Source organism: Augochlora pura, chromosome 3 (assembly GCF_028453695.1).
Source record: "Augochlora pura isolate Apur16 chromosome 3, APUR_v2.2.1, whole genome shotgun sequence".
In the NCBI taxonomy this organism is placed as follows: domain Eukaryota; kingdom Metazoa; phylum Arthropoda; class Insecta; order Hymenoptera; family Halictidae; genus Augochlora; species Augochlora pura.
This window is the reverse complement of record NC_135774.1, coordinates 7934734-7960974: the sequence shown is the minus strand read 5'-3', so window position 1 is coordinate 7960974 and position 26241 is coordinate 7934734. Positions and strand designations below refer to the sequence as shown.

The 26241-nt window shown below is 34.1% G+C and overlaps 2 protein-coding genes across 3 annotated transcripts in view; one reads left to right on the top strand and one right to left on the bottom strand.

The window, feature by feature from the left end:
- Positions 1–22022, bottom strand: part of LOC144478698 (long-chain-fatty-acid--CoA ligase 1) — a 44753-nt gene extending 22731 nt beyond the window's left edge. Inside the window, exons 1-3 of one of the 2 annotated variants that reach the window (XM_078196850.1) lie at positions 21809–22022; positions 14635–14783; positions 10161–10284 (exon numbers count right to left, since the gene is read on the bottom strand). In XM_078196850.1, the coding sequence (XP_078052976.1) occupies positions 10161–10284; positions 14635–14783; position 21809 (274 nt within the window). In that variant the 5' untranslated portion in view covers positions 21810–22022. Of the gene's footprint in view, positions 1–10160; positions 10285–10766; positions 11011–14634; positions 14784–21808 lie in introns of those variants that run through there. The other variant, XM_078196851.1, reaches the window with a different exon arrangement.
- A 1847-nt stretch (positions 22023–23869) lies between these two features.
- On the top strand, positions 23870–26195 carry LOC144478700 (uncharacterized). Its single transcript, XM_078196853.1, has 2 exons — positions 23870–24176; positions 25486–26195. Exons 1-2 carry the CDS (start codon positions 23870–23872, stop codon positions 26193–26195), a joined length of 1017 nt encoding a protein of 338 aa, XP_078052979.1.
- Positions 26196–26241: the final 46 nt, after the last annotated feature.

Here is a 26241-nt window from a genome sequence, read left to right as displayed (position 1 = left end):
CCCAACACTGGTGGTCTTCGAAACGCGGCAGGAGGACGCGATGCGAGCAATCGCCGGAATATATGATATTTATGATCGCGACGGGCGTAATCGTTTGATGATTAAAGGCTGCGGCCGCGCGTCGACCGGCTAAGTAACATCTTCTTCGGAAATGTTAATCATTCGTTGCCTTTAAGTGACAGTTTGTTTGAAATCGTAATTTATGCTGTTTTGAATAGACGCGTCCGTGGATTTGGGTGGTCTAATTTTATGCGGTCTCGAGGATTGAACTTTATTAATGTGGCCATGCCGAGCCCCCGAGGGTTGTGATCTTCATCTTCAAACGACGCTGATTGATCTGTCGCATCGCTTCGGTATGATATAACGCTTTTATTACGTCAGGAATCAGATGGAATATGTAGAAATATCTGCCGGGTTTCTAATTAATGTAACAGATAATCGAATAACTTTTTAAGCCGCAGCGGAGTACAATTTTTATGATTAGGTTTAGGATGATTGTTTTTAAAATGCACGTTTCAAATGAATTTTTCCGTAACTCTGTAATTAGACATACTTCGTTCGCATTTACGAGAAGTGTCCGGTCACTTACATTGCAAAATTACTGAAATTTTTCGATTAGCAAGAAAATTTAATGTCAAACAATAATTGATACGTCGTAGAATAAATAGGAATGATATTTAAGTTGCCTATGTCATTGTTTGTGTTGTTTACGCATTCTATTTATTTGTAATGTTTGTAATTGCTTTATTATTGTTATTGATTATGTGAAATATTTTATACGAGACAGTGGTATTACAATTTGAAGCTAAGACTTTTCGCAATATAATTATTCATATCATTATAAATAATGTATTGAACTAAAGTAGTGTGCATAATTTGCATAATCACAGACTCAAGGTAAGTTTTACATTGTTACTAATATTTAAACGAAAACTTAACAAAAAACCCTATTTGTATATTTCTATTTTCTATTATTTTTAATATAGAAATATACAAATATAATATTCTGTTAAATATTTTTTTCATACATACAGGGTGTTTCAGTTAAAGGAAACCACCTACAGTACTTGAATATTTTCATTTATACTTAAACAAAATCCAAAAAGAAAACTATGTCTCCATTTTCTATTATTTTTTAATGAAAGAATATTCAAATATGCTGTTTTTTCAATTTTAAATATCACAAAAAAAGGAAAAGTTACTTTGATTCTAGAATGCATATTTTTAATGATAAAACAATTCGACGTAAGATTCACCCTGAAATTTATTTTCGACAATATAAGCGAGGGAATGTTGCCGTTTATAGATCGATTGTACAAGAATAGTAAAAGTTTATAGAACATAACATTTAAAGGAAGAACGTAGTTGTATGCTGTAGCATTTGTTACACGTAATGACAGTTACTGTATCTATGTAACGAGTTCCAGTGAACATAAAGTCTAAACATAAATAGACAAGAGATATGCACGCAAATGAAACTTTATCACGCGTGTGTTCATTTAGCAGAAAATCGGCGTTGAATATACTATAACGTTGGATATACGGCGTGAACCTAATACTTACTACGAGTTTATTATCGTGCTTTACTGCTATTTACCGCAACTACAATTCTCTCTCTCTCTTTCTCTCTCTCTATCGCTTTCGCTTTCTCTCTGGCCTAGTGTTATAGCCTATTCTTGCCAATTCAACTATTTTCTATTAATCAGTTTCGAGTAAGTTAGGAGAGAGTCGCCATAATCGTATTACTTAAACAAATTTAAAAAAAAACATGTAAAACTGGTAATCGTATTTATAAAAGTTATTGTTTAAAGTAAGACAATAACGTGTTATTTAAACGCGTTTAATCTTTATAAACGTGTAAAAAGTCATATTATTACCTTGAATTTTAATTTTTATAAATAAGTTATAACTGTTATAATACTTAATTACACGGCTTAGAAAACGTATTCAAAACAATTACTGTTGATGGTGAAAAGTGGAATATGCGCATTTATAGAATAATTTCAATTTAATTTATATTTTTATTTATTCAAGAAATTAATACTTATCAAAGATTAAATGCATTGAGGATGATAATACAGTTTGGTCTTTTTTTAATACGCTTACACATTCTTCGTATATCTAAATCGAGAATTTCAAACATTGTATCATATTCTTGAGACGAATTTGTTCACATAAATTGCAAAACCAGTCTTCTTTATTGACCAATACCAGTACGATTTAGAAAACTTCATAAAAATACGATTTAGGCAATTTGCTGGTTGCATTGAAAAACGCGGTTATCTAATCTCAAGATAAATTGTAACATACTTTTAGAATTTTCCTAATCAGTAAAATAGATAATGCGTATTTAACGTTTCTAAAATTTTACATTAGTCTTATCTATTTTATAGAAATTGACAGGGACAGCACTGAAACTCGTTCTTGCGTATCGTAAAATGTTAACAACTATTATGATTGTCCGAGCTTTTAAGGGAACGAATTTTAAACCATTTGCATCATAAATAATATGCATGCATTTTGTCTGACCGCTGTCACCAGAGCGCATATGTGCGCGCAGTCAATGAGAAGTGATGATCGAAAATAGTTTCAGGGTAAAACAACACGAACAAATAGAAAAAATGAACGGTTCTGTTTCCGACAGCAGTGAACTTTTGGGCAGTGAATACCAAAAATAAAGACGCCACGAAAGAAGAGAACATTTACACCATGTTCATTATTACCACGAAGATTTACCAGTCAATAGCTTCCAACCCTTATCGAAACGACTTCATCGAAGAAAGTTCGCAAACGTTGTATAGTTTGTTTAGCAGAGAAAAAGAAAAAATACATTTTACCAATGAGATAATTGCCATGTGACAATATGCATTGACCATTTCAAGTCTTATCATGCTCTTGCAAAATAATTAGATTCCATTTCTTTTATTATTGTTAATCTGCAATGACATAGAAATTCTTTAAAATTCTTTATTTAATCAATATTATTTTTATTTTTCATATTTTGAAGCATTTTCATTTAAATAGAGTCAAACAAAACATTTGGTGTTCAAAACGAATTTTCCACTTTTCTATGTGATGTAAATGGGTTAAATAGAACACGATTTAAGATTCTGGTACGAGAGGGAGAGAGAGAGAGAGAGAGAGAGAGAGAGAGAGAGAGAGAGAGAGATTGGCCACTTCCCCCTACTGCCGAAAATGGACACCGTGACAACGTTTTCTAAATTTATATGCGTCAGCCTCTATTCTCAAGCGATCGGACAATGTAATTATTTTATCATATTTTCTTAACGCAAAGTATGTTCTTTCACGGCCACGGTAATGATCAAAATATTCCTACTAGAAATATTAATAAATAGGAGAACGTCATTGAAAAATATCATCGACGCGTCGATGACTTAAAGTAAATATTAGTTTTAGTTAGATATTATTAAAGGAAGCGAAATCTGCTAGCCAATAAAAATAGAATGTATACAGATTGAGCCATTTAACTTTCATCTCAACGTTTCAAAAAATTATGTTTCAAACGAAAGATGTTCATTATAAAGAAAGGTTTACTCGGAAACATGCAACTTTGTGAAATGCAAGAAAACGCATATACAGATGAAAATCATTTGCATTATTTAATGCAAGTTTTACACTAAAAATTAACTTTTTTGTAGATCTTGTTTGTCTTTTTGCGCTTAAAATGGATCATTTTGTAAATCGTGTTCGACATTTTTAAAATTAACTCTCTTAGATTAAAACCTGACAATTATCAAATTCAAAAAGGGAGAAAAAATATGCAGTCTAATTGTTATTTAGTAAAATTATTAAGAAAACAATATTTCCTCAAGTGTAGCCAGCAATAATATATCGTTGTTCGGCACTAAAAGGGTTAAATTAACTCTTTGGCAAATTAAATTCATCGTTTCACAAATTAAATTCGCCCTTTTTTTTTATTCAAAATCAACTCTTTCATAGCAAAAATGAGTGAAATCTTTATTATGAAACTTATTACGAATGAGTGAATTTAATTTGCAAATTAACGAATTTAATCTACAAATAAGCGAATTTAATCTGTAAATAAACGAATTTAATCTGCAAATAAGCGAATTTAATTTACAAATGAGCGAATTTTATTTGCAGGGAAGTGAACAAGACCTGCAAAAGTGTGAAGTTTATTTGCAGGAAAGTGATGAAGACTAGCAAAAGGGTGAATTTTATTTGCAAAAAGGGGCGTATGATCTACGAAAATATTCATATGGAATGCAAAATAGAGACTACGATCTGCAAAGGGATGAATTTTGGGTGCAAAGCTTTTAAGTTTTTGAAATGAATGAAAATGAGAATTTGCACGAAGACCCGCAATTTGATTATTGCACAACGCATTGTTATTCTACGCCTAAAGTTAGCGCCAAAAAATGAGACTGACGGATTATGACCTAATATGCTACGTTACGTCGCCTAAAGTTTTATTTATTCATGGCTTGGAAATCTGCAGCGTTGCTACGTTGCGGATGCAGCACCACGCCGCGTTCTGCATAAAAGCAACCGCTCCCCAAACTGTTAATATTTCAAAATCCGTTTCTACTCTTTGAACCTGGAACTCGGAGTCGCGACCCTTCATAAATGCTCGTTTTGATTATGTTCTTTCTTTCCAAACAGATGATGCAGGAGCTTGGAGAGATCTGGCAACACCGCGTTGCATTCGATTGCATAGTATTAGGCTGCGAATTTCATGCATTTACGACATACAAACGAAGACAATTTTTACCAAAATGTATAGCCCGTAATGTATAGCTTCGTAATGAAAGTTATTGCTTACTTACAAAGGAACAATTTAGTATGGTCGACCAAATCGTTACAAACAGAAGGGTCGATCATATATTTTACTATGATTATGAAGCTTGTAGATTATTATGCCAGTAAGGGTGGAAACGAGCACTTTAATTGATCAATATATATAATGTATTAATATTTGGTAATTATTGTTTCTAGTGTAGACAATTTACATATAGATAATGGATAACAGTAAATATATATATTTATATTAAATAATATTAATTATTATGATATATATTAAATATATATTACGTTGCATTTAGATTACGTGTAAACTCTTTTCTTTTTTAATTACACATATACCCTTTTCACATCTTTTTGTTAATTTACTATAATTTTACCGCAAATGTACAGTTTTATGGACGACAGGCGTTCTCGAGTATTATCCAGTGTTAACCTTACTTTTATTCTAAATAAGCTATTTTCTAAGCTCGGGTGATGGACAATAATTTAATGTTAGTGACGGAAATCGTGGTATATTCATAACTGTATTGCAGATTTTCGAATTTACGTCAAAAATGAATAATTCTAATGTAATATAGGAGCGACGTTGAATGAATTTGAAAATATCATTACATTTTATCAATCTAATAAAATTATTAAGAAAAGAATGGAATTTTTATTTAGTTTCTATTTATTGCAAATGATACAGAAAATGTTATTCTGCACAAAAATCCGTAGTCTATTTAAAACAATAAAAATGCCCTTTGTTTCATGTTTTTATCACTAACGGAATGAAAGAAGTAGGATTTAATTCCGAAGCGGAGTTTTTTGGGCTCTGCGTGTTCGGTTCTATTTTCCGTCGTCGAACGGATTCAAATAAAAAATTGTGGCGAGAGGTTCGAATGCAGCACATCGAACGCTTAGAACTGTTACCGTCCCTGGGGACGACAGGTGTCTCGCGTCGCAGTGTCCGAGCGTGGGTATCCTGTACGGTTAAAAATAAAAACCGCGTCGCGCGGACCAACAACGTCGTCGCCGCGAAAAGTACGCGCGAATTTCTGAATCGGCGTATAGATAGTTTAAAGGATTTAAAGGAAATTACGGCTGTTCTCGCATGTACAGAAGTTCATTTACCACTGAGTTACTGGACGCAGATATACAACAATAACTAGAACGCCGATCTTAACGCGAAATACAAATTGTCTGCATCGATTGCAAAACGTAGGAGCCAACCGCAATTTTTCATCTCTGTTAAATAATTTTACACAGATATAATTAATATCAATATTTTTAGTATTTTCTTTAAATTTGACAATTTAAAAATTTGTAAAATTGTATAACAATGAACAATTTTTACATTGAAACAATGTAAAAGTTACTTCAAGTCTATAATTATAAATCAGATTTCTTGCCTGCTGTGTTTTATTCTTTATTATCAGTATCATATTCTTGCCGGAAAGAGATTTGTGTTACTTAATTTATGTGAACCACGTGATAGTCACCTTTGTAAAAAACGACAAGATGCAATTTTAGTATATAACGTTATCCTTAAAGGAAACGCAATTTGCGGCTTTGTTTACGAGTTATTAACAGAAAACGTTGTCCAATGAGAGACAAGATCAGCTGCTGCGAGGTGGCTCGCCATCCATTCGTCAGTGTTTTTCGTCAATACCTTGTAAACAAAGTCACGGATTGCATACAGTCAGTGTAAAAAGTATTTGTGCATTATTCAAAACAAAATAACTTTTTTATAATTAAATGAAGCGATTTAAATTTTTATGCGGTGTTAGAGGGTTCAATTTACTAGACAATAGCCTAAAAATTATTTCCAGAAATTGCTATTCGTGACAGTGATAAACAAATTAGGAAGTAATATTTTTTAAACTATTCTGTCTTAGCCTAGTTTGAAATTTAAAAAATGCAGTTTTTAATGCTATATTATATTATCGTTTAAATCTATCACTTTTAATTTATGGAAATGATAAACGGGAGAATGAACTTGCTATTTAGTCTCTATGTCTTGTAATTCATGCAGACATTTTTTATCTTCCATAATAATCCACAGTGTAGTGATCTGTTATTCTATCAGAACGATGGAATTGGATTTTTTTAGAAATTTAGCTATTTTTATTCCACCGTATGCTTGGATCAACAAATCTATTCAAACATTTTCTATAAAAAAAAGGGGAAATTGATCTTAACAGTATGTTTGATGCTAAATTAATTAAAGGCATATTATCATGTACCTTTTTATATCGGTATCCTAAAATAATAAAGGAATTCGTAGATGTTCCAAATTAAACATATTATTGTAAATCGTTGTCCGCCATTCATAAAAGCCAGAAGATCATAAACATAAAGATAACTATGTCTTGCTTCAATTTCAGATTCTTGTATTTAAAATTAAGAAAGCAAAGATAACTCCTGCAAATTTTAAAATGAAACCATCTAAATAATAATGAATAATATCAAACACACGTATAGTTCCCACGCGACGAGAAGACATCTTTGTGTTTACATTCCCCCTCTTATCTGCTATCGGTGTTGCTGTTTATCTGCTATTAGCTAAAAACGGTGACGGAGATCATCGTCGACCAATAACGACGCATAGCTGCGGCAAAGAGCGCAGTAAGTGGGGGAATGTAAACACAAAGGTGCCTTCTTGTCGCGCAAGAACTATATATGTAATAATCCTGTATTTGTTAAGTAAAAGATCTGGTTTAAAGTTTTAATAAATAAACTTAAATTTAAATAAATAAGTAATATACAACACGCGTATAGCTCAAAATTATAGTTCATCGTCTCTCAAGTCTCTGATTGTTACTATATCTACATAAACTTCTAAATATGGATTTCATTCATCTCTTCGAAATTGACACGAGTAAATTCAGATATAAAAGAAAGAAAAATTGTCTCGTTCTATTGAAGAAATTATTAACATTAAACCTACCGAGCATTAATACTATAAAATTGACGTTGCTTGATAAGAATTACAATACTGTATTTATTTATACTTCTCCTAATTTTATTTTAATTTATACTTAAATGATATTATTGCAGCATTTCCTGTGAAAAACCTCTTACAATTTCAACAATTTTAAAGCGAATAATGTGAACTTGATTATTTTTACCACCTCGGTAGGTTCATTGTTACGAACAAAAAAAATACTAATCAACATAACTGTGAAAAAGATCATCGTTTAAGTAGATAAATCTCAACTCGAAGCAATCTAAATAAGTAAACAACAGTTATACAATATTTGTAAAACTGAAATTTAGGTTTCATCGTCTTGTGATCACTACTATACATGTAAGTTTCTAAATACAGGATGTCCTAAAAGTTTCTTGCATTCGGGAAATGAGAGGTTCCTGTGGACATTTAAAGCAACTTTTCCCTTGGCGAAAATGCAATCCGCAGCTTTGTTTACGAGTTATTGACGAGAAACAGTGGCCAATGAAAGGCGAGATCAGCTAGCGCGACGCAACTGAGCTTCGTGCGCTCTTTGGCTCGACCGCTTCGCGCCAGCCGAGCTCGACTTTCACTGGCCAGTGTTTTTCGTTAATAACTCGTAAACGATGCCCCAGAGGAAATTATTGTAAAGAATAAAGTTATTTCAAATGGCCTTATTATTTCTTGATTACGAGTGATTTTTGGGACACCCTGTGTAGATACTATTCGTTTCTCCTAGATCAGCACAAAATTCAATTTCTTTCTAAACAGTAGATTGCGAATCTTTATGAACAATGAAATTTGCTAAATCTACTGCAAAAAACAGAAACTAAATAAAAACAATTTTAGACTCCGAAATTCAAAACACAAAAACTGTCTCGTTATGTCACCGAAATGACTAATTAGAGAAGAGATTAATTTTTTTTTAACATAAGACCTCGATGAAATTTATCGCAACTTTGCACAATATGTTCTTTATCATTTTAAGATCGAAAATATTTTTTTTTGTTGCATTTTATCAACTTTTAATGAAATAGAGCGTGTTATTCCTTATAAACCTCCCCGTCGATGCTGTGCAGTCTAAAATTGTTTTCCCTTAATTTAGAATGAAAAATCAAAGGATATTCTCTTCTTAATAGTATCATCCGTTCCATGAACGAAACTTTTCCTCAAAAGATGCAAAATTGTCGGAAATACGCGGCTTTGAACGAAATAAATCTCGAACTTAACCCATGAACTGCCACGATTCCCATTTGAGGATTTTGTGCGTTTAATGACAGTTTAATGTCATTTTCCACATATCAGTGAATATTGTTTATAGTAGACAATGTATATTTTGTGTTCCGTTTCTTTTCAGCAAGCGAACTTTAGAAATCATCTCTAAGTTGAACACAACAAAATCATCATATTTGGAGCATGTTATTTTTGCTTTGTTTTCTACATTATACTTAAATGTCACACATAAGTATGTAATTTAGAATATATAAAATGATTCATACAATAAAAACATATGTAATCCTATTAGTTTTTATTCATGCAACCTGCCAGAATACCCATTCGGAACGTTTTAAAGAAATAAAATATTCTGAACACTTGCATACAATTCCTTTCACGCTGCGTTTATTAGCACTTATTTGCTCTTGATACTTTTTGTAATAGGACCAGATCATTTTTTACTCTTATTTCGTCTTTGTTTACTTCCGTTTCTAGACTTTGATGACGGAAGAATTCAATTTTATTTTGATTTAGAGGAACGATTTTCTCTGCATATACATAATTTTTCCCGTCAAAAAATCCAAAAAAATTTGGCAGTTAATGGATTAATTATGCAATAAACATAGTTCAAATAATAATTATTATGAAGGACCTAACTCAATCGGTTAATTATTGTTGAGAAATTCGAGCAATGTAGTTTCGAGAAAAATGGCTTGAAAGTATCGTGGTTTCTGTCAGAAAAAGAACTACTCGAGGACGTTTTACACAACATTCGTGCAACGCGAAAGCATTAATTTATACAAGGAGACAAAAACCGATCTTTTCGACTCGTCGCGCGAGTGTCGACCCAAAAGGTAGTAGCAAGATCCAAATAAATAAGTAATAGTTACACGATACGCGTACTACCAAAATGAGAATTTATCGTCCGAAATTTACGAGCGCTACTGTAAATGTCACCGTGCACTACCGTAACGCTGAAATAATGATCGCCACGAGAACCGGATTCCTGGCCCGCCGCGTGACGGGACGCGGCGGCAGGCGTTAGCGAGAGGATCCTCGGTCTTATTAGTCGACAGCGTTCGCGTCGCGTGTTTGTCATGCGAACGCGACCGTAGCAGAGCAGCCACTTGCCAAACGGTCCATTACGCGGTCGGTCCCGAGGCTCTGCTCGTTTATTTAAAACGCGGGCGCGCTATTCCGCGGCCATAAAGCGACACCAGCTCGGACTTACTGGACTCTTTGGCGCCCCTGCGGAAGGCATCGTACAGGGTCCTCGTGTCGTCGTGAATGTAGCTGACGAACTTCCCCTCCTTGCTGTCCTTGTAGAACCTCGACACTCTGATTAGGTCGGTGCCCTGCAAAACGTTTATCACACGTGAGATCCACTCGGTTTTCCTCCGCCGGTTACGTAACGGAATGCCAAGTGCAGGGTCTAAGTATAGCGAGCGCGTGGAGCGGGATGGTGGACGCTTAGGGGATCGGAGTTGTCCCGAGGGACCGTCCTCGGGGTAGAAAAGGGAACCGATCGCTTCCTGGTTTCCCAGCTGCTCCTATCAACGACGACGTTTCAATCTCTTCGCCGATGCCAAGTCGCTTGTGCAACTAGTCTAGCCACCCACACACCTCCCAGCGAACCCACCGAGCGGTTCGTGGATTTCGTCAGAATGCTACGATGTCGGTGTGCACCCCTTAACGCTCGCGATCACCGGAACCACGACGCTCGGCACCGCCGATAGGGTATGATAACGTCGTCGATGATGACGCGGGACGGTTAGCTCGCTTCTAGGGACCGAGCTCGCTCGGATGGTCAACGGCGAACCATGCACACACTCCGCACCTTGACTGTATCAGACTGCTCGCTGAGGTCGATCGGTGGTCGAATGGGTTCCGGGGCGAAGCAACTCGACGACATAATCTCGGGTCGACCGGTCCACGGACCGACTGATCCGATCACCTGAACGATACCGAACACGGGAACACGATCACTTCGAACGAGACGGGGCCCGCACGCCCGCGGAGGCTCACTTCTATTCGCCTCCGAATTACTTTGCCTGTCAGAAGTGCTACTAATGGTACTGCCACCGCTTGCTAACGCTGCTCTGCTGCTGCTGCTGCTGCTCCACCGAGAGGAGCGGCTGCTATCAGTAGCTCACGCATAAGACTAGCTGCTCTCGTCCATCCTCTACGACGATCTTCGACTATATTTAAATATAGTGGACCGAGCTCTGGTGGTGCGAGCGTCGTCCTCGGCAGCTACCGAACTCGTTGGACGATCGCCAGTCGCGAAAAAAATCGATCAACATCGGACTTTGACATCGGCCGGGACACGCACGATCGAGCTCGTTATGTCTGCCACGCGATGAATGGAAACAGTCGTTACGCGGTCGATTAACACAGAAAGTGTTACCTTCGATCGTTGTTTGCTTGATGTTACTTGGGACACGCTTCGGAGCGATCGATTGTGTGAGAACAAGTCGCCGGACGTTCTTGGGATCTTGAGCGTAGATCTTTGCGCGAGCCAAGGCCGATTTTTAATGGTTTCAGGGATAGTTGGAATGCCGTTGTTTTGGGAATAAATTGTTGCTATTTTAACGTTCCGAGGATTGTCGAATATATATTCTTATTCGGGTACACGCTACTATAAAAATTCTGAACAATTTCGATGAATTTTATCTTGCGATTGTATGGCAATTTTTGTTAGTCGTTTTTATAACTCGGTAGGTTTCGTGGTAAAACAAAGAGCTTGGCACAACTTTATTTGACAGAAAATAAATAAAGAAAAACAATTGATTTACATAATAATTCATAAAAAATAATTTTGGCTAAAAATTTATCTATGTAACCATTTATCGGAATAAATATTTATTTAAATAGATTCGTATCGAAATGATGGAATACAAATTATTTTTCTCGTAATTTACTTATTCATTTCTTCCAGATTTAGTTTTACGATTTATAAATTGTTTTTGAATGTTGCATCAGCAAATTTGTTGCTCCTGGGTAGATTAATCATTGTTACGTAACTAATCTTTTTACGGACAGAGAGGGAAGCATCGTATAGTCGACGATTCGTATGTTCACAGCACGTGCGTTTGTTTGGTTCCTGTCATCGCATTGTAAACAAAAACAAGAAGCAAACGCGCATACAGCATCATCGGCAGAGTAGTGGAAATCGAAGCGTTTCTGATTCTGAATGCAGCGTATAGTCGCTTGCAGAAAGTCTGTTGACAACTGCCCAAATAGAATAACGACTTTGAAATAGGACCAAATGACCGAAAATAGTTATTCAGTTGTCAGATCAATTAGTTTGCTGGGCAACAAATAATACAAAAACGTAACTCGCAATTGGCTGAATTGATAAGAAAATTTTAATGTGACGTTTTCTCAATTTTTTTATCCAAGATCATAACGAAAATTTAAAAAATGTACTCTCTATTGTAATATACAAGGAATCATTCATGTTATAAAAATTTAATACTTTTGGTTTAGTTTTACTTGTTTTGATTTTATAATCACAAAAAGGAAATTATCTGTGAACTAAATGATTAAAAGATGAGGTGTGAAAATATAATATTGCATGAAGATTCGTAGTTCCTTTATGATTTAGGTCAGGGTTCGGAATTAACCAGCACGCAACATTCAAATCGCGAGGGCTACGCCTAAATCGAGGGCACGCCTTCTTGAGGTGATCCGAGCTGAAAAAGGCGACCACTATTGCGTGCTGGGTAAATCCGAGCCTTGACATAGGAAAGACATAAATAATTTAAGAATTTAATGATTTTGTACAGAAATAATTTCTCCTATTATTAGATATCTAATAAGCTTATTTTCATACTACGTATATTTCAATATTTAAACTTATTTGTATTAATTTCATGCTTAGAGTTAGAATGAAAGAAAATCATCCGAATCATCTGTTTTATAACATGAAATAGTTGTTTTCAACGAAATCCCAAGTTATATCAGCAGAATCAACGATATCTTAAGCTGAATGCGCCATAATACAATTAATAAAATGCATTTATATTCTAATCAAATCTTAAAACAAATAAATTGATGCGAATTTGACGCTTTTTCAAATTTTGCCAAGGTACGGAAACGACTACTCTTGAGGTACCTCCCGCGTGACTAAATAAAATGTATAAATAACCTTGAGGCTACCAGAATCAGTACACGAGGTTGTTTGACAGTGTGTCCGAGGATTAAACGGATTGACAATTTGTTTTTATACGCTGCACTTTAGAACAAATGGACGGGGTAGGTATGCGAATCCTATTTTCGAATGCGAAAAGATATGTTTGAAGTTGTTTAAACAAGCTTTTATCTTTCCACATTTCAGCTGACGTCACAAGATGTGGCGCGGTTTGAAGTCGAAGCGATTTTGCTATACTTTTACAGAAATGTTATACTTTTACAAAAACTGACTGGTCTCTTTCATTTTTGCATGTGACGAATATATTCGCGATATACTCGTCACGTAAAAAGATCATCATTATAAATATATTATTTCAAAATTTTAAGTTTCCTCTTTCGATACGCTAAAGTGTCAGGGAAATATATGGGACGATGCAAAAGCGACTGAAGCCATAAAAATGGCGAGTGAAAGGGAAATAGGTGACTTGAAGGGTTGGTTCGTGTTGAGCGTACTCGGAGTTTGATACGCGAATATACGTGGCTATTGTAAACATCTATTTTCCATTTAAAGTCGTTTCGAATGTAATATTACAACAAAAGAATTTAATTCATAGAAGAAAAAATATTTTCTCATGTTAAAAAAAAAAATTTTTGAGAGTTACATTTAGGTGCTAGTAGCATGTTTGAGGCACTTTCCACTTTTTGAAATTACTTGAATATTGACGATTATTTATAACTATTTACAATTATTTATTTTGTAAGAGCTTGAAAATCCATTGCAATCTTTGTACAACCATTGCACGCTTATTACATTTTTAAAAAATCCGATTATGATATATATATATATAATTAATTAATAATATATTAGTATAATAAATTAATTCATTTATACATATAATGAATTACATAGATGTAAATTGTAATAACATCTCTAGTTATATGTATAAATGTTTGTTCCTTATAACTAGGCAACGGATATCTTTATGCAAAATAAACATTTTGTTTAGGTATTATATAAAATTGGAGCTAAATAAAAATGTATTAAGTCTCTAATAGCTTTAATTAATTGAATATAACCTAACAGTGTTCTTAAATACTTACAATATTTTTATTATCATATAATTTCTCTTACCAATTTTTATAATAATTGCATAATGTCCGCTGTCTACTTATATAATATTTGCACATATTTTATATATTTAGCTATATCTAGTAAACGTAAAATTAGTATAATGTATATGTTATTTGTTTTATTTATTTTTATAGCAATTTTATTTGCATTTACTTAATTTCTATTTCTTGCAGTATCAAGTAATATTACTAAAAATGTTGTACACTGAACTGTAAATTTTATCGCCTATAAAAATCGTCCATTGTGATCGATTTGTATGAATGGTATGAGGAACAGAATACATTATTCCGTATTTCACGACTTTTATCTAAATTATGTGTCTAAAAGAATGCGTTATTCTTACGAGGTAACTTGTACATCGGATTCACATATTTTCTTATGAAGCTCGATAAACGCTAAAGCCATAATTAACGCTGCAAGAGTTAGGGTGTTCGCTCACCGGAAGTAACATGGACTGAGCATCGAGAGGCCACAGCGGTTTCTCTGGTTTTGGTCTGGATGCGAAGTAAGCCGCAATTCCGGTCACCACGAGAACACCTGCAGCGCCGCTTAGGTAAGGCAAGTAGTCTTCGAACTGCGACTGAAACACTTCATACGAGCAGTTTTTTATAATTATAATAATTATTATCATCATTGTTGTTATTTTTATAATTATTATTGTTATTATTATTTTTATTTTTGTTATTATTGTTACTGATATTATTATCATCATTATGATTAGTACTGTTATATTTACACTAACATTTTACATTAACTATATTTCCGAAAGAGACATGTGGTTAGTTGAAACGTAAAGGTAATGGGGGAAGGTGTAGTGAATACATTAATGTATAATTTACGGGGTACAGAGAAGATTGTATCTGTATATCTATATATTTGTATTTACTTGCTTTGAAAATAAGGACACATCAATTTAATATATTAAATTAATGAAAATATAATTTTAGATTGGGGATAAAATTATATGTATAGTATTAAATACAAATAGATTGAATTTAAAAAATTTCAGAGTTTTAATGCATACTTAATCAATTTACCAAACATATAAACATATTATTACGAAACATATAATCACAGGATTGAACAACAAAAGAGTCAGTTGAAATGAACAAACTGAAATGGTCATGTCTCAGTCAATTTTTAAGTACTTACCTTCGCCACAAATATAGTTAAAGGATGAAATCGGATCAACAGATTATTCTCTATTTCTTCTGTTCTACTCAATGAAAAATTTTGAAAAGAGTCATTGAATCTCCCACCTCATGGAGCACAAAATTCGGAATTTTTTGTCGCACAATAGATTTTTAAAAAATTCCGGTAACTTTAAAATGCTGATTTCTATTTTACACATTTCTATTTAAACAGTGTTCCTTTTCATTACTTAGCCTTGTTATTACCAAATTCATACAACCCTGGAAACATTTATTGCGTTCTTTGAGTAATAACAATAAAGCTACCAAAACAATCGTATGTTTTTAATTTTTTAAATACATATTTGTTTAAGGTTCTCTTTAAACTAAAAATGAAAACGATATTAACATTACTGTAAAGAAATAACATCAACATGACATACATTATAAGTAGTTTTTAAATAAAAGTTGACATATGTAAATTGAAGATGTTCAGATAAAGAAAGCACAAATGGCAGTACAATAATTCCGTGCTACAATAAAGCAACATAATAATGTAATAATAATGATAATAATAACAATACCAATAAAACACATAAATCATATTGCATTACGTCGGGTATAAAAAGCAGAGAAGTCATAGTGATAAATCTATACCAATGTAAAAAATGCAAAAGGACATCCACTTCAAGGAAATGGTTATTTATCCCATTACATTATGCATTATCATTGTAAGCAATTGTAATGAAATATGTATATTCTGTATCTATTATTACATTGATATAGTTATTGCATCCTAGATGCAAATCGAGATACGAACGGGAAGGTAAATCGATGAAACATCAATTTTAACGAAGCCCGTTGGAACTACTGTTATTTAATTAAGTTATCGTACTTCAGTATTCAGTTTGACAGATACGAATTCGCAAAGTGTCACACGCAAAGATGAAGTTGAATTATTTGAACCTTATTGGGCTTTAACCCTTTTAATGCCAACTTAAAGAGTCATGTTTGAAATGGTATGAAATGGCAAGAATTTTGTAAAACCTGATAATTACCAAATTCAAAAAGAGAGGAGAAATAATAAAAGAAATCGTTATTTAGTAAAAATATTAAGAAAACAATATTTGTTCAAGAGATTAATTATATTTTTATACTGAACTGCGATCCTTAAAAAATTCAATCAAATTGAATAAATTTAATTTGTCTATATGAACAGAGATTCGATATCGAATACTTATTGCAAATAAGAAATAAGATTATCGATGACAAGCAAGTATAATATAAATAAATACAAAATATAATAATAAGTAAAAATATAGAAACATTTGACGCAATTTACGAATGTTCTCATATTTATATATACAATAAAGAAAAATTATATTTGATTTATATTGGTCTGAATGTTAATGTTTATTTTTTGTTTATTATTCTTGTGGTCATTCATTTCGAACAGAGACAAGGCAAGTTGTAATTACTGTTTCTGTTGAGTGATATCGGGAAATCTTTCTTGCCTGCGGTCTAATTTTAAAAATAGCTTTAGAGTTTCACGCTTTATCCACCTTTCGACGAGATGATCAAAGTATACGCGGACTATATTATACGAGGCAGTTATGTGCTACATTTCTTCTAGACTCTTTCAAACAAAGCGTTACTATGAACTAGCTCAATGAGAAGATGAGTGTATCTTGCGAAGCAGAGACGGGGACCAATAAATATGGACTTCATTTAATACGGTATAACCCTTTTAAAACTGGATTAAATGACTTGAATTTCATTTTGAAATCATAGAGAGATCAATCTACTAAACAATATCCGAAATGCCTTTTTTTAATTTTTCCATTACTTGGAATGACAACAAAAAATAAATTCGTGTATTCTAACTTTTTTATCTGAACTTAGATTATGCTTAATGGTGTTTCATTTTTTTTATAAATTTTGATATTGCAAATGTTGTGATGCCAGAATGTTAAAGTTAACTAATTTTCCATATTTTTATGATAAAATAAGTATGCGTATTTAATGGCAATGGGTTTGCCGTTGACCCGTTGCTTTCTTGCACGTATCATATTGTTATTAAATGTCACAGTTTAGGGAGTCAAAAATCTAGAAAAAATCAAAAGTCAAAATGTAAGTCCGAGCTTGAAAGTAAACATTTTAATTTGTTTAGGCCCTCGAAGTTGAGTGGAAAGGGATGAACAAAATTCTAGTCTCAGCATTTCAGCTACCGTGGGCCAATTAACGGGATCTTCAATGACTGTGCTATATTCAGGAGAAGCTTAATCATTCTCTCTTAAATAATAATCTCAAGAGAATTCATTGACATGGAATCCGTCCTTCATTTCACCAATTTAATTTGTCCCTTGGCATTGGATTGACATCATTTCGTGAATAATCGATATGGCAGCATGATGAAAGATTAAATACGTAAACTCTTGTACTAAAAACGAAAAACTGTGGCGAAATATAATAAGATCATTCGTATTCTTTTCAAATAATCAATTGATTTATTTGTGATAAATAGACTACGAATCTTTATGCAAAATAAACATTTTCCAATATGGTTGCAAGAAATATAAAATGAATAAAAGTAAATTGTTTCTTTTAGTAATCTTAATAAATCGAAAACAATGTCACAATATTATTAAGTTCATTGTCTTACAATTTCAAATATTAACTACATATTTTTGTCATAAATGCAAGAAATCCGCAGTCTAATAATAACTTTGGTAATTCCTATTGTTCGAATAGGTATAAACATAAACTCTTTATGTGAAACAATTGTTGTGTCATAGTTTTTGGGAAGGCTTAATTAAAAAATCAAAGCCACCTAAAATGTTACAATTGCATCTGGTAACAAAATATTCAAGCGGTAGTACAAACACGCAAGCTTGTAATAAAACTGTAACGAGGTCACACTAACTTTGCATGCACCAAATATATAAACATTATTATACGTACATGTTTCAGATTTAATGATATAATTTTCAATGTGAACCAGGTTTAAACTTCCAGAAATGTTGTTCAACGTAGCAAATAAAATAACGTAGAAGACGATAAAGACAACATAAGATAAAATAAAAGTAACCCCCTCCGCAGATCGAAATTGTCATATTTTATTTATCTTTTAAATAGAATATGAATTTGTAAATTTAATATCGAAATGTTATTTACAGAAATATACATATATAACGTTATAACCTATAACCTTATAACCTATATTATACATAGCTTATGTATATATAACTCAACGTATAAACTTAAAATGGATTTTATTAGAAATAATTATAAATAAGTGAATTTTATTTGCAAAACGGTTAATTATACTAACAGAAAGATGAGTATGATATACAAAAATATTAATTTGGAGCATGAAAGATTAAATATAACTGTATATCCTTCACATTGAGAAAATAGTCATGTCATCTGGTAAAGCTAAACAATACAACACCACCGCAGGCTGACACGGGCATGTTGAGTAATATGTCCAATGAATAAGCACCTCCGAGTGGATGAGCATATCTCGTATTATACGAAAAAAATGCAACGTCTATCATACCTTTTCCACATTACAATTTATACAGCATAAATCATACACGTATAAATATCTTACAGATGTCATTTAGTTTTTTCACTTATAATATCTTCCAAATTTCATTTGTTTAATCAACAATTGTCTTAACACATTATCTATCGACGACGATTTTATAACTTTCCAAAAGTCTATTATTAATAAATACTTTACCAAGCGGTGGTCTATAAATCGTTTTTTTCAATAATTTTCTATCTATTATTGAGGTATTATTATATAATCTTTGAAATATTAGATAACTTTCGCGGTGAGTAAGATAAATAAAATAAAATAAATAAAATAGAAAAAATAAATATTACCTAATACTAATGTTATGGAAATATAAAAATGTTTACGAATGATCGGTTGATAAAATGTTAAGTTAAATCATACTTAATAATATGCACAATGATACTAATTGCAGTATTCGCACTCTAAATTGAACCATCTGTAGATGATATTCAGCTTTGTAAAAAACATATTTATTTTTTTGCAAATAAACTTCACTTATTTCATACTGTGAGCTTTGTAACCTTAAATGCTGGAAGCCTCGTAAGCTTTTCGCTGTGTTAAACTCTAATTACTCGTTTTTATAGTAAACGGATAAAATACGCAATCTCTTGATAACAGATAGTAATTCAACGTGGACAAAGACAAGGAAAAGAAGCCCGTAGAGTGCTGTAGTCAACGAACGGGAGGCGGAGAACGATTGTAACACTCTGATTTTAGAATACGATTATACATAAATTACTATTATTGTATACTATAATTATACTATAGTAAATATACTACAATAATATATTATATTATTAAATTATGTTATTAAATATAATAATTATATACTATAATTATCTACTTATTTGAGATTACTCAGTTACTTTTATTCATCAAGGAATATCCAAGTTATTAATGAAATACGGGATCCAATTTCCATTTTTGCTTGTGCTATAAAGTTCCTAGCCATCTTGGTATGCTTTTATAACCACGGTTCCTTTATATTCGTTTTTCTAATTTTCGTACAAGGCATTTCAGAAGTATCATTACGGTATCAAATCATAGAAAGTTTAAATTTATTAGTTAACTTAATAAGTGTGGGTATTTATTTAAATTATAGGATGAAGGAAATCAAACGTAGAAATGTTTTACAATCGACCCCGATTATTAGCGTTACAATTGTTCCCGAACGTACTTTCGAACTTTAATTATAAATTGTTATTTATAACGTGCTTATTAGTGCAAAGTAATTATCAGTATTTCCTTCGGATATATGAAGTTAGAGATTTAAAACGAGGAAGAATTATCGCAATTTTAAAGCAGCAAGGATGGTTAGCTTTCCGATACCAAAAAGTTATTTTCTTCTTTATGTAGATGTATATTTTGTATATACCTAAATATGATGGGTAAGTGTGTTCAAAATGTCTTGTTCAAATGTTTATAGTTACATTCTATATATATTTACAATAGAATATATTTTTGGTCAGTTTAGATGCTAATATTGATGTAATGCGAGAAAAATCAAACAAAAATACAACCAAATTCTAAAAATTTCTGTAGATACATGAACAAATTAAGATAACAAATTATATTTACAAGTATCTTATAGAGTTCATCCCCATAAAGTAAAGTCGGTCATACAAGTTGTAAGAAACAAAAATACATATTATAAACAAATCATAAAATCGTGTTCTTATAGGAATATAGAACGACATCGATTGCAAATAAATAATAATTTAAATAATTTCAGAATTCTCAAAAGATACTGTGGAACAGTAAAGGTATAAAACTGGTAATAGTAATTGTAAAACAATTTATTTCTATAACCTTTAAACTTATATTTATAAATTATTCGAATGCTTAGTGGCGTCTAATTCAATGCTGGTTTATATCTTTTCAATTATACAGGTAACGTTTTGTAGTAAATCAAAAGTTTGTTGTATTTTGACATTTATATATTCTATTTTAGCTCTTTCACGGTTAAAGAAGACATTCTTCTCTGTTTTAAAATTTATGATTGTTGTAGTTAATTATAATCTGATCTGTATTTTTTATGCAGCATACCAAAATAGAATGTATCCCGAACGCAATTATGTGAAGGGAAACGTTAAAAAGAAGGTCTGCCGAACCGATTGGCGCCAATGATAAATCATACGCGGGTTGTATTCTGTTACTGTGTCGTCGTGTAACAATATGTTACTTTGTTTTCTCACATATTTTACGTTATTCGACAGGTATAATTTTGCGTAACATTAAAGTATATATGAACAAATGAAAACAAATGCCTAACTTAATTATAGTTTTGTTACCTTTATAGTATATTGAGAAAAATATTTCCCATAAAATTCCAACCAAACTTTTATGTATGTTAAGGTTAATGTTAACGTCTATAAGAAACTAAAATATACAGTTACATACTGATTTTACTCTTAACATCCTAATGGCCCTGTAAGGGTTAATATACCGTAAAGGAATCTTATCTTTCAATGTATATTCATTTAAATATACAACGTAGAAGTTGAAGTTATACTAGCATCCGAATACTCTTAAAAGTAACCGCACATCTGAACGCGTAATAACATCTGTCATACATTTTCATATGTTTAACGCGTTATAACAGCCCTTGTGTTACGATCGTCGTCGGTCTACTCCATTCGCAAATCGATTAAAATCACGGAGCTGTTATCCCTGATTTCGCGAAACTGATCGCGACATTGGGTAGCGATGAAAGCCAGGGGCGAGAATAAAATGAAAAGCGAATGTCTCGTCGACGGAGAAAACCCGTTAGTGCGAGAAAAGCGGCCTGCGCGAATCATGCGTCAGACTGCCGAGCACCGCGGCGCGTTCTATCAAATTAAAGCGCACGTGAAACCCCGAGCCGTGGCGTCTGCATACCGTGGCGCGTCTCAGGTACTTACTGTTAAACTAATTTTCACTCCCGTTCCTAGCGAACACCTTCCCGGGCTTGACTGATGGGTTCCAGCACTTGTTCGAAACGGAAAAAAAATCGTCGTGGCCGGCCCGTGCCAGCGAGGAACTAGGGTCAGATCCGCGGCATGACGAGGACGGTACCGGTAGCACGCGCTGCGGCTTTTTACTGGCGCCGTGCAGAGCCGTGACGTAAGCCACCGAATCGATGTCGCCCACTGCAACGACCCTTGCTAGCCACCCCGGTGCTTTCCCTTGGCCGCAGACACGCAGGCGTGATCGAAAACGACCGAGCAGTGAAAGTGCAGCCAGGCCTTTCGGCACGCATGCTTCTCCAACTCGTGATCCTATCTCTCCGCGATTCATCGATCATACCAGCTGTCTCGGTTAGATCGTCACCGGACTGCGGATGTTCGCGAATATAGGCAGATAGAACGTTTAACACTAGGTTTACGAACCGCGTCATTTTGACGCATTTTCAATTTCACATAGAAAAATTTGGAAATCGGTTAGATTTATTTCTTGTTACACACACTTACAATTATATATTTAGCGAGATAAATATTTGTCACAATTGATTTTCCTCTACGCCTGCGAATTTCGAAAGTTTCTATGTGGTATACCTGTCTCTACGAATACGTCAAATTGACGCAATAATAAGGCAGTACACAAACTGCGTTGTTTCAATTCTTCAGTCTTATTTACAAAATCACGCGCTGAAAAGCGAGAAGCATTAACAAAATAAATGATAATATACTTTAGTTATAAGAAATTCATTTATCGGTAGCTTTCCATATAAAATTCAAAAGCCCGCATTTTTGGAGCATTTTTTACGCTGGTTCGAATTCTGGGCAAATGATTTTTCCAGCTAAGTTTTTCTTATAGTGAATAAATTCGTTCGAAGAAAAATTATATTGAAACATCTGCGTCCAATTTTCTTCAATATAATCTACGCGAACTGCGGTAAAAATTTCAGCACGAAAAATTGATTTTTGCTCGAGTTGGCACTGCAGTCGTTTATGTGCCTATCAGAGTCTGGTAAAATGTTATTCAGTTTACGGATATGAGATAAAGATTAACGAACAATATATTGTTAAACACTATTGAATAAATATTCAACGGAATAGTTATTTATCTGCATACAAATTTATTCGAATACGACTTTTTTTTAATAAGAATTCCTACGGAAGATAATCGTTCTGAATGAAACTGATGGTACAAAGAGTGTTTTTTTTTCATAGTTCATCGATTTATTTCGAACGTATTTTTACTTCCAAACGTTGAATCCGAAACTTTGTTGAATCTTTTTACAGATGCGGAGAAGGTATCGACAGTTTCATAAATCCACAAGCAGTTGAAATTGAACTGATTATGAATATATTCGTATAAATATATTCTTATAAAATTTCATAAACAGGAAAACAGTCGACGTTATTAATTAAATAATTTCACATTCTCTGTTCGAATGACACAAACGAATCAAGTATTATACAAGCAAAAGTTATTTGAATAAATAGATAGAACAATTTATAACGAATAATAAGTAACCTTTCCTATTACAAAAATTGATTCAGATAAATTTTGATTCAATAGTAACTTGTATATGTTAATCTTTGCTTTTTTATACCATCTGACTAAAATTTTCTCCAACACTGTTAGATAAGGTACACCCTGTATAACGAAACTTGCGTAAGGTTAGTTTTGGGCCACTTTGACTGTCACATGTACCCTGTACAGTAACACGCGTACACGTAACTTACAGAGAGAAAAATACAATGAACAGAAACAAAATGTTGAACGAAAGAAAAATGGGGTAGCTGGAAGTCGAGTGGTGGTCTGTCGACGATAAGGACATTCCAGGGCCAACATCCGATCGTTGCTCTCGATTGGCGGCTATTTAAACGCAGTCCTTCAGCCTCGGCCACTCAGCCAAGGATTCGTTTGCAGTTCGATGCGGAATCTGATCGACATCGGGTGAAAATCATGCGATTTTCTACTCATCCGAACAACCAGAATCCACCCGTCGATCGTCGCAGTCAGCGTGCCGCGCGATGAGCTCCTCACAGTATTTCTTGCTGTTTGTCTTTGGATCGTTCTGCATGTACGGTTTGTGGAGGACGAGCTCGCTCTCCTGGCAAACGTCTACCGTGCACGCGAAAGCGTCGATACAGTTCGATCTGTCTATCCCAGCATCGTCACCATCCGTGGTCCATCGATTCTACAATAGGACGAGCCGAAGAACCAGCGATAGGATCCATAGAAGGTATCGGGGCGCGGTATCCAAGTACATGCTGGAACTATACCATCGAAGATCGGACGTGGACATAGTCAGAGCTCTGCAGCCAGTACATGTGACAGGTCAGTCATTATTTACGGTAGGCTCTTAACCCCTTGCAGTACTTTTATCTTCGCAGTTACAATGATTAAATAATTTTCGATTGGAATAATTTCTTAGAACAGAAATAAAATTAATATTTCCAGTGTGTTTGAAATTACTTCAGCGCTTAAATATTAGTGGCAAAAAGACAGAATTTTATTTCGACTTAAAAAGATGAAATAATATTTATACTTAATAGGTTATTGGTAGAAATCATAATCACGAGTCAGACTCGTCACAGTACGGCAAGGGATTAACGAGTCAGACTTGTGACGGAGATTTATATTAATATCCTGTTAAGTATGACTGTTATACCTTCCTTTTAAATCGGATTAAAATTATGTTCTCTTGCAATCAATATTTGATCACTCTAGTAAATGTAGACACACAATAAATATAAATTTTCTTTTTCTCCTAAGAAATTATTATAACCAAAAAGGTACTTACCATTGTAACTATGAAGAAAATGGTACGGCAAGGGGTTAAAGTGGCCACCTGGTTCATGAAGTTAAAATTTTCAATTTTATCGACCATAAGTTAGTTAATTTTAATGGATACAAGTTTTTTTCCATAACTTAGTCGATCTTCTACCTTAAAAATCGTAAATATTTCTCAAAATCTATATTTTTTCAAGTTTTCACTTCTTACAATAAGAAAAATCTTTGTTTTCATGATTCAGACAAAAATTGAGTCTGCTACATTAAACTAACAATTCTAACGGAGCAGTTTTACCGATGTTAAGTAACTTTATTTTTAATACAAAAACTTTCTTGCACCGTCAAAATGTTCAATAAAATCCCTCCAAATATTTAGTAATGTTGAACTTATACATGTCGAGAAAAAATTCTTAAAAATCACTATCATTTCAGCCTCATAAGCCAAGTTCTTCCTTGAAGGGTGGATGCCACCCCGAGGCGCTAATAAATAATTATAGTTGGAGAATGTTTCTTACAAGTAATTACTAAATAAAAGTTTTAATCTTCCTAAGAGAGTATAAAGATAAACTTCAACTTGCCTTTTCAATTTCTTGAAAATAAAAATCATACAAGACAACGAAGTTATTCGCTGTTTCTGAAACCCTTTTACGTAGAAACTTTGACTGCCGATCGTCACAATTAACTTCTAAGATGTCTGAATTAAACAAATATTGTTGATTCGTAACCTAGAAACTATTATTGAAACTGTGGTGTGCGGGTATAATACCGGAGACTTTGTCACGATCTTGTGGGACAGATTGCATCCTTGTACTGGAATAGCGGGATTTTCCCTAAAGTCACCAATTGCCAACAGGTCCAACGATTGATGGAGCGAGGGTTTTGATGTTCACGGTGCCCGTGGTTGGGCCCGAAGAGACCTTAGACGTCGCCGAATTGCTGAGCCCCGCTGGTACGATCCTGCGAGTGCGTCTGGACCGGATGAACGCGTCGGAGAGCTGCAAGTCGCGACACGAGGACAACTGGAGGGCGTTCAACGTGACATCCGCCGTAGCTGTCGGGGACGGCAGCACGATCAAACTTCGCGTCTACGGCAAGGTCGGTTACCAGCCCTGCGGAAACGGGCCCATCTTGTTGCTGAGCTATAGCAAAATCAAGAAGAGGAGGTCGCGTCGGTCCATCCAAGAGGAACAGCAGGAAGAGGAAGAGGGTCCCCGGAGACGACGCAGGAACTCCTGCAGGCGTCGCTCTTTGTACGTGGACTTCGCGCTGATCGCGTACGACGAGTGGGTCGTTGCCCCGCCGGGCTACGAAGCGTATCAATGCGCCGGTAAGTGTTTCTATCCGTTCGGGGACCATCTGAACCCCACGAAGCATGCGATCGTCCAGACCCTGGTGCACGGTGCTCTCCAAGCCGCCGAAGGTGCTAACAAGCCTGTCGGCAGGGCTTGCTGCGTACCAACTAGACTGGCACCCACCAGTCTCCTCTACCTAGATGCCAGTGGGACGTTGACTTATCAGTACGGATACGAGGACATGGTCGTCGCCGAGTGCGGTTGCCGGTAAACTAGGGACTGAAAACTGTTGTGGTGTACTGAGCTGAATGCAGTGA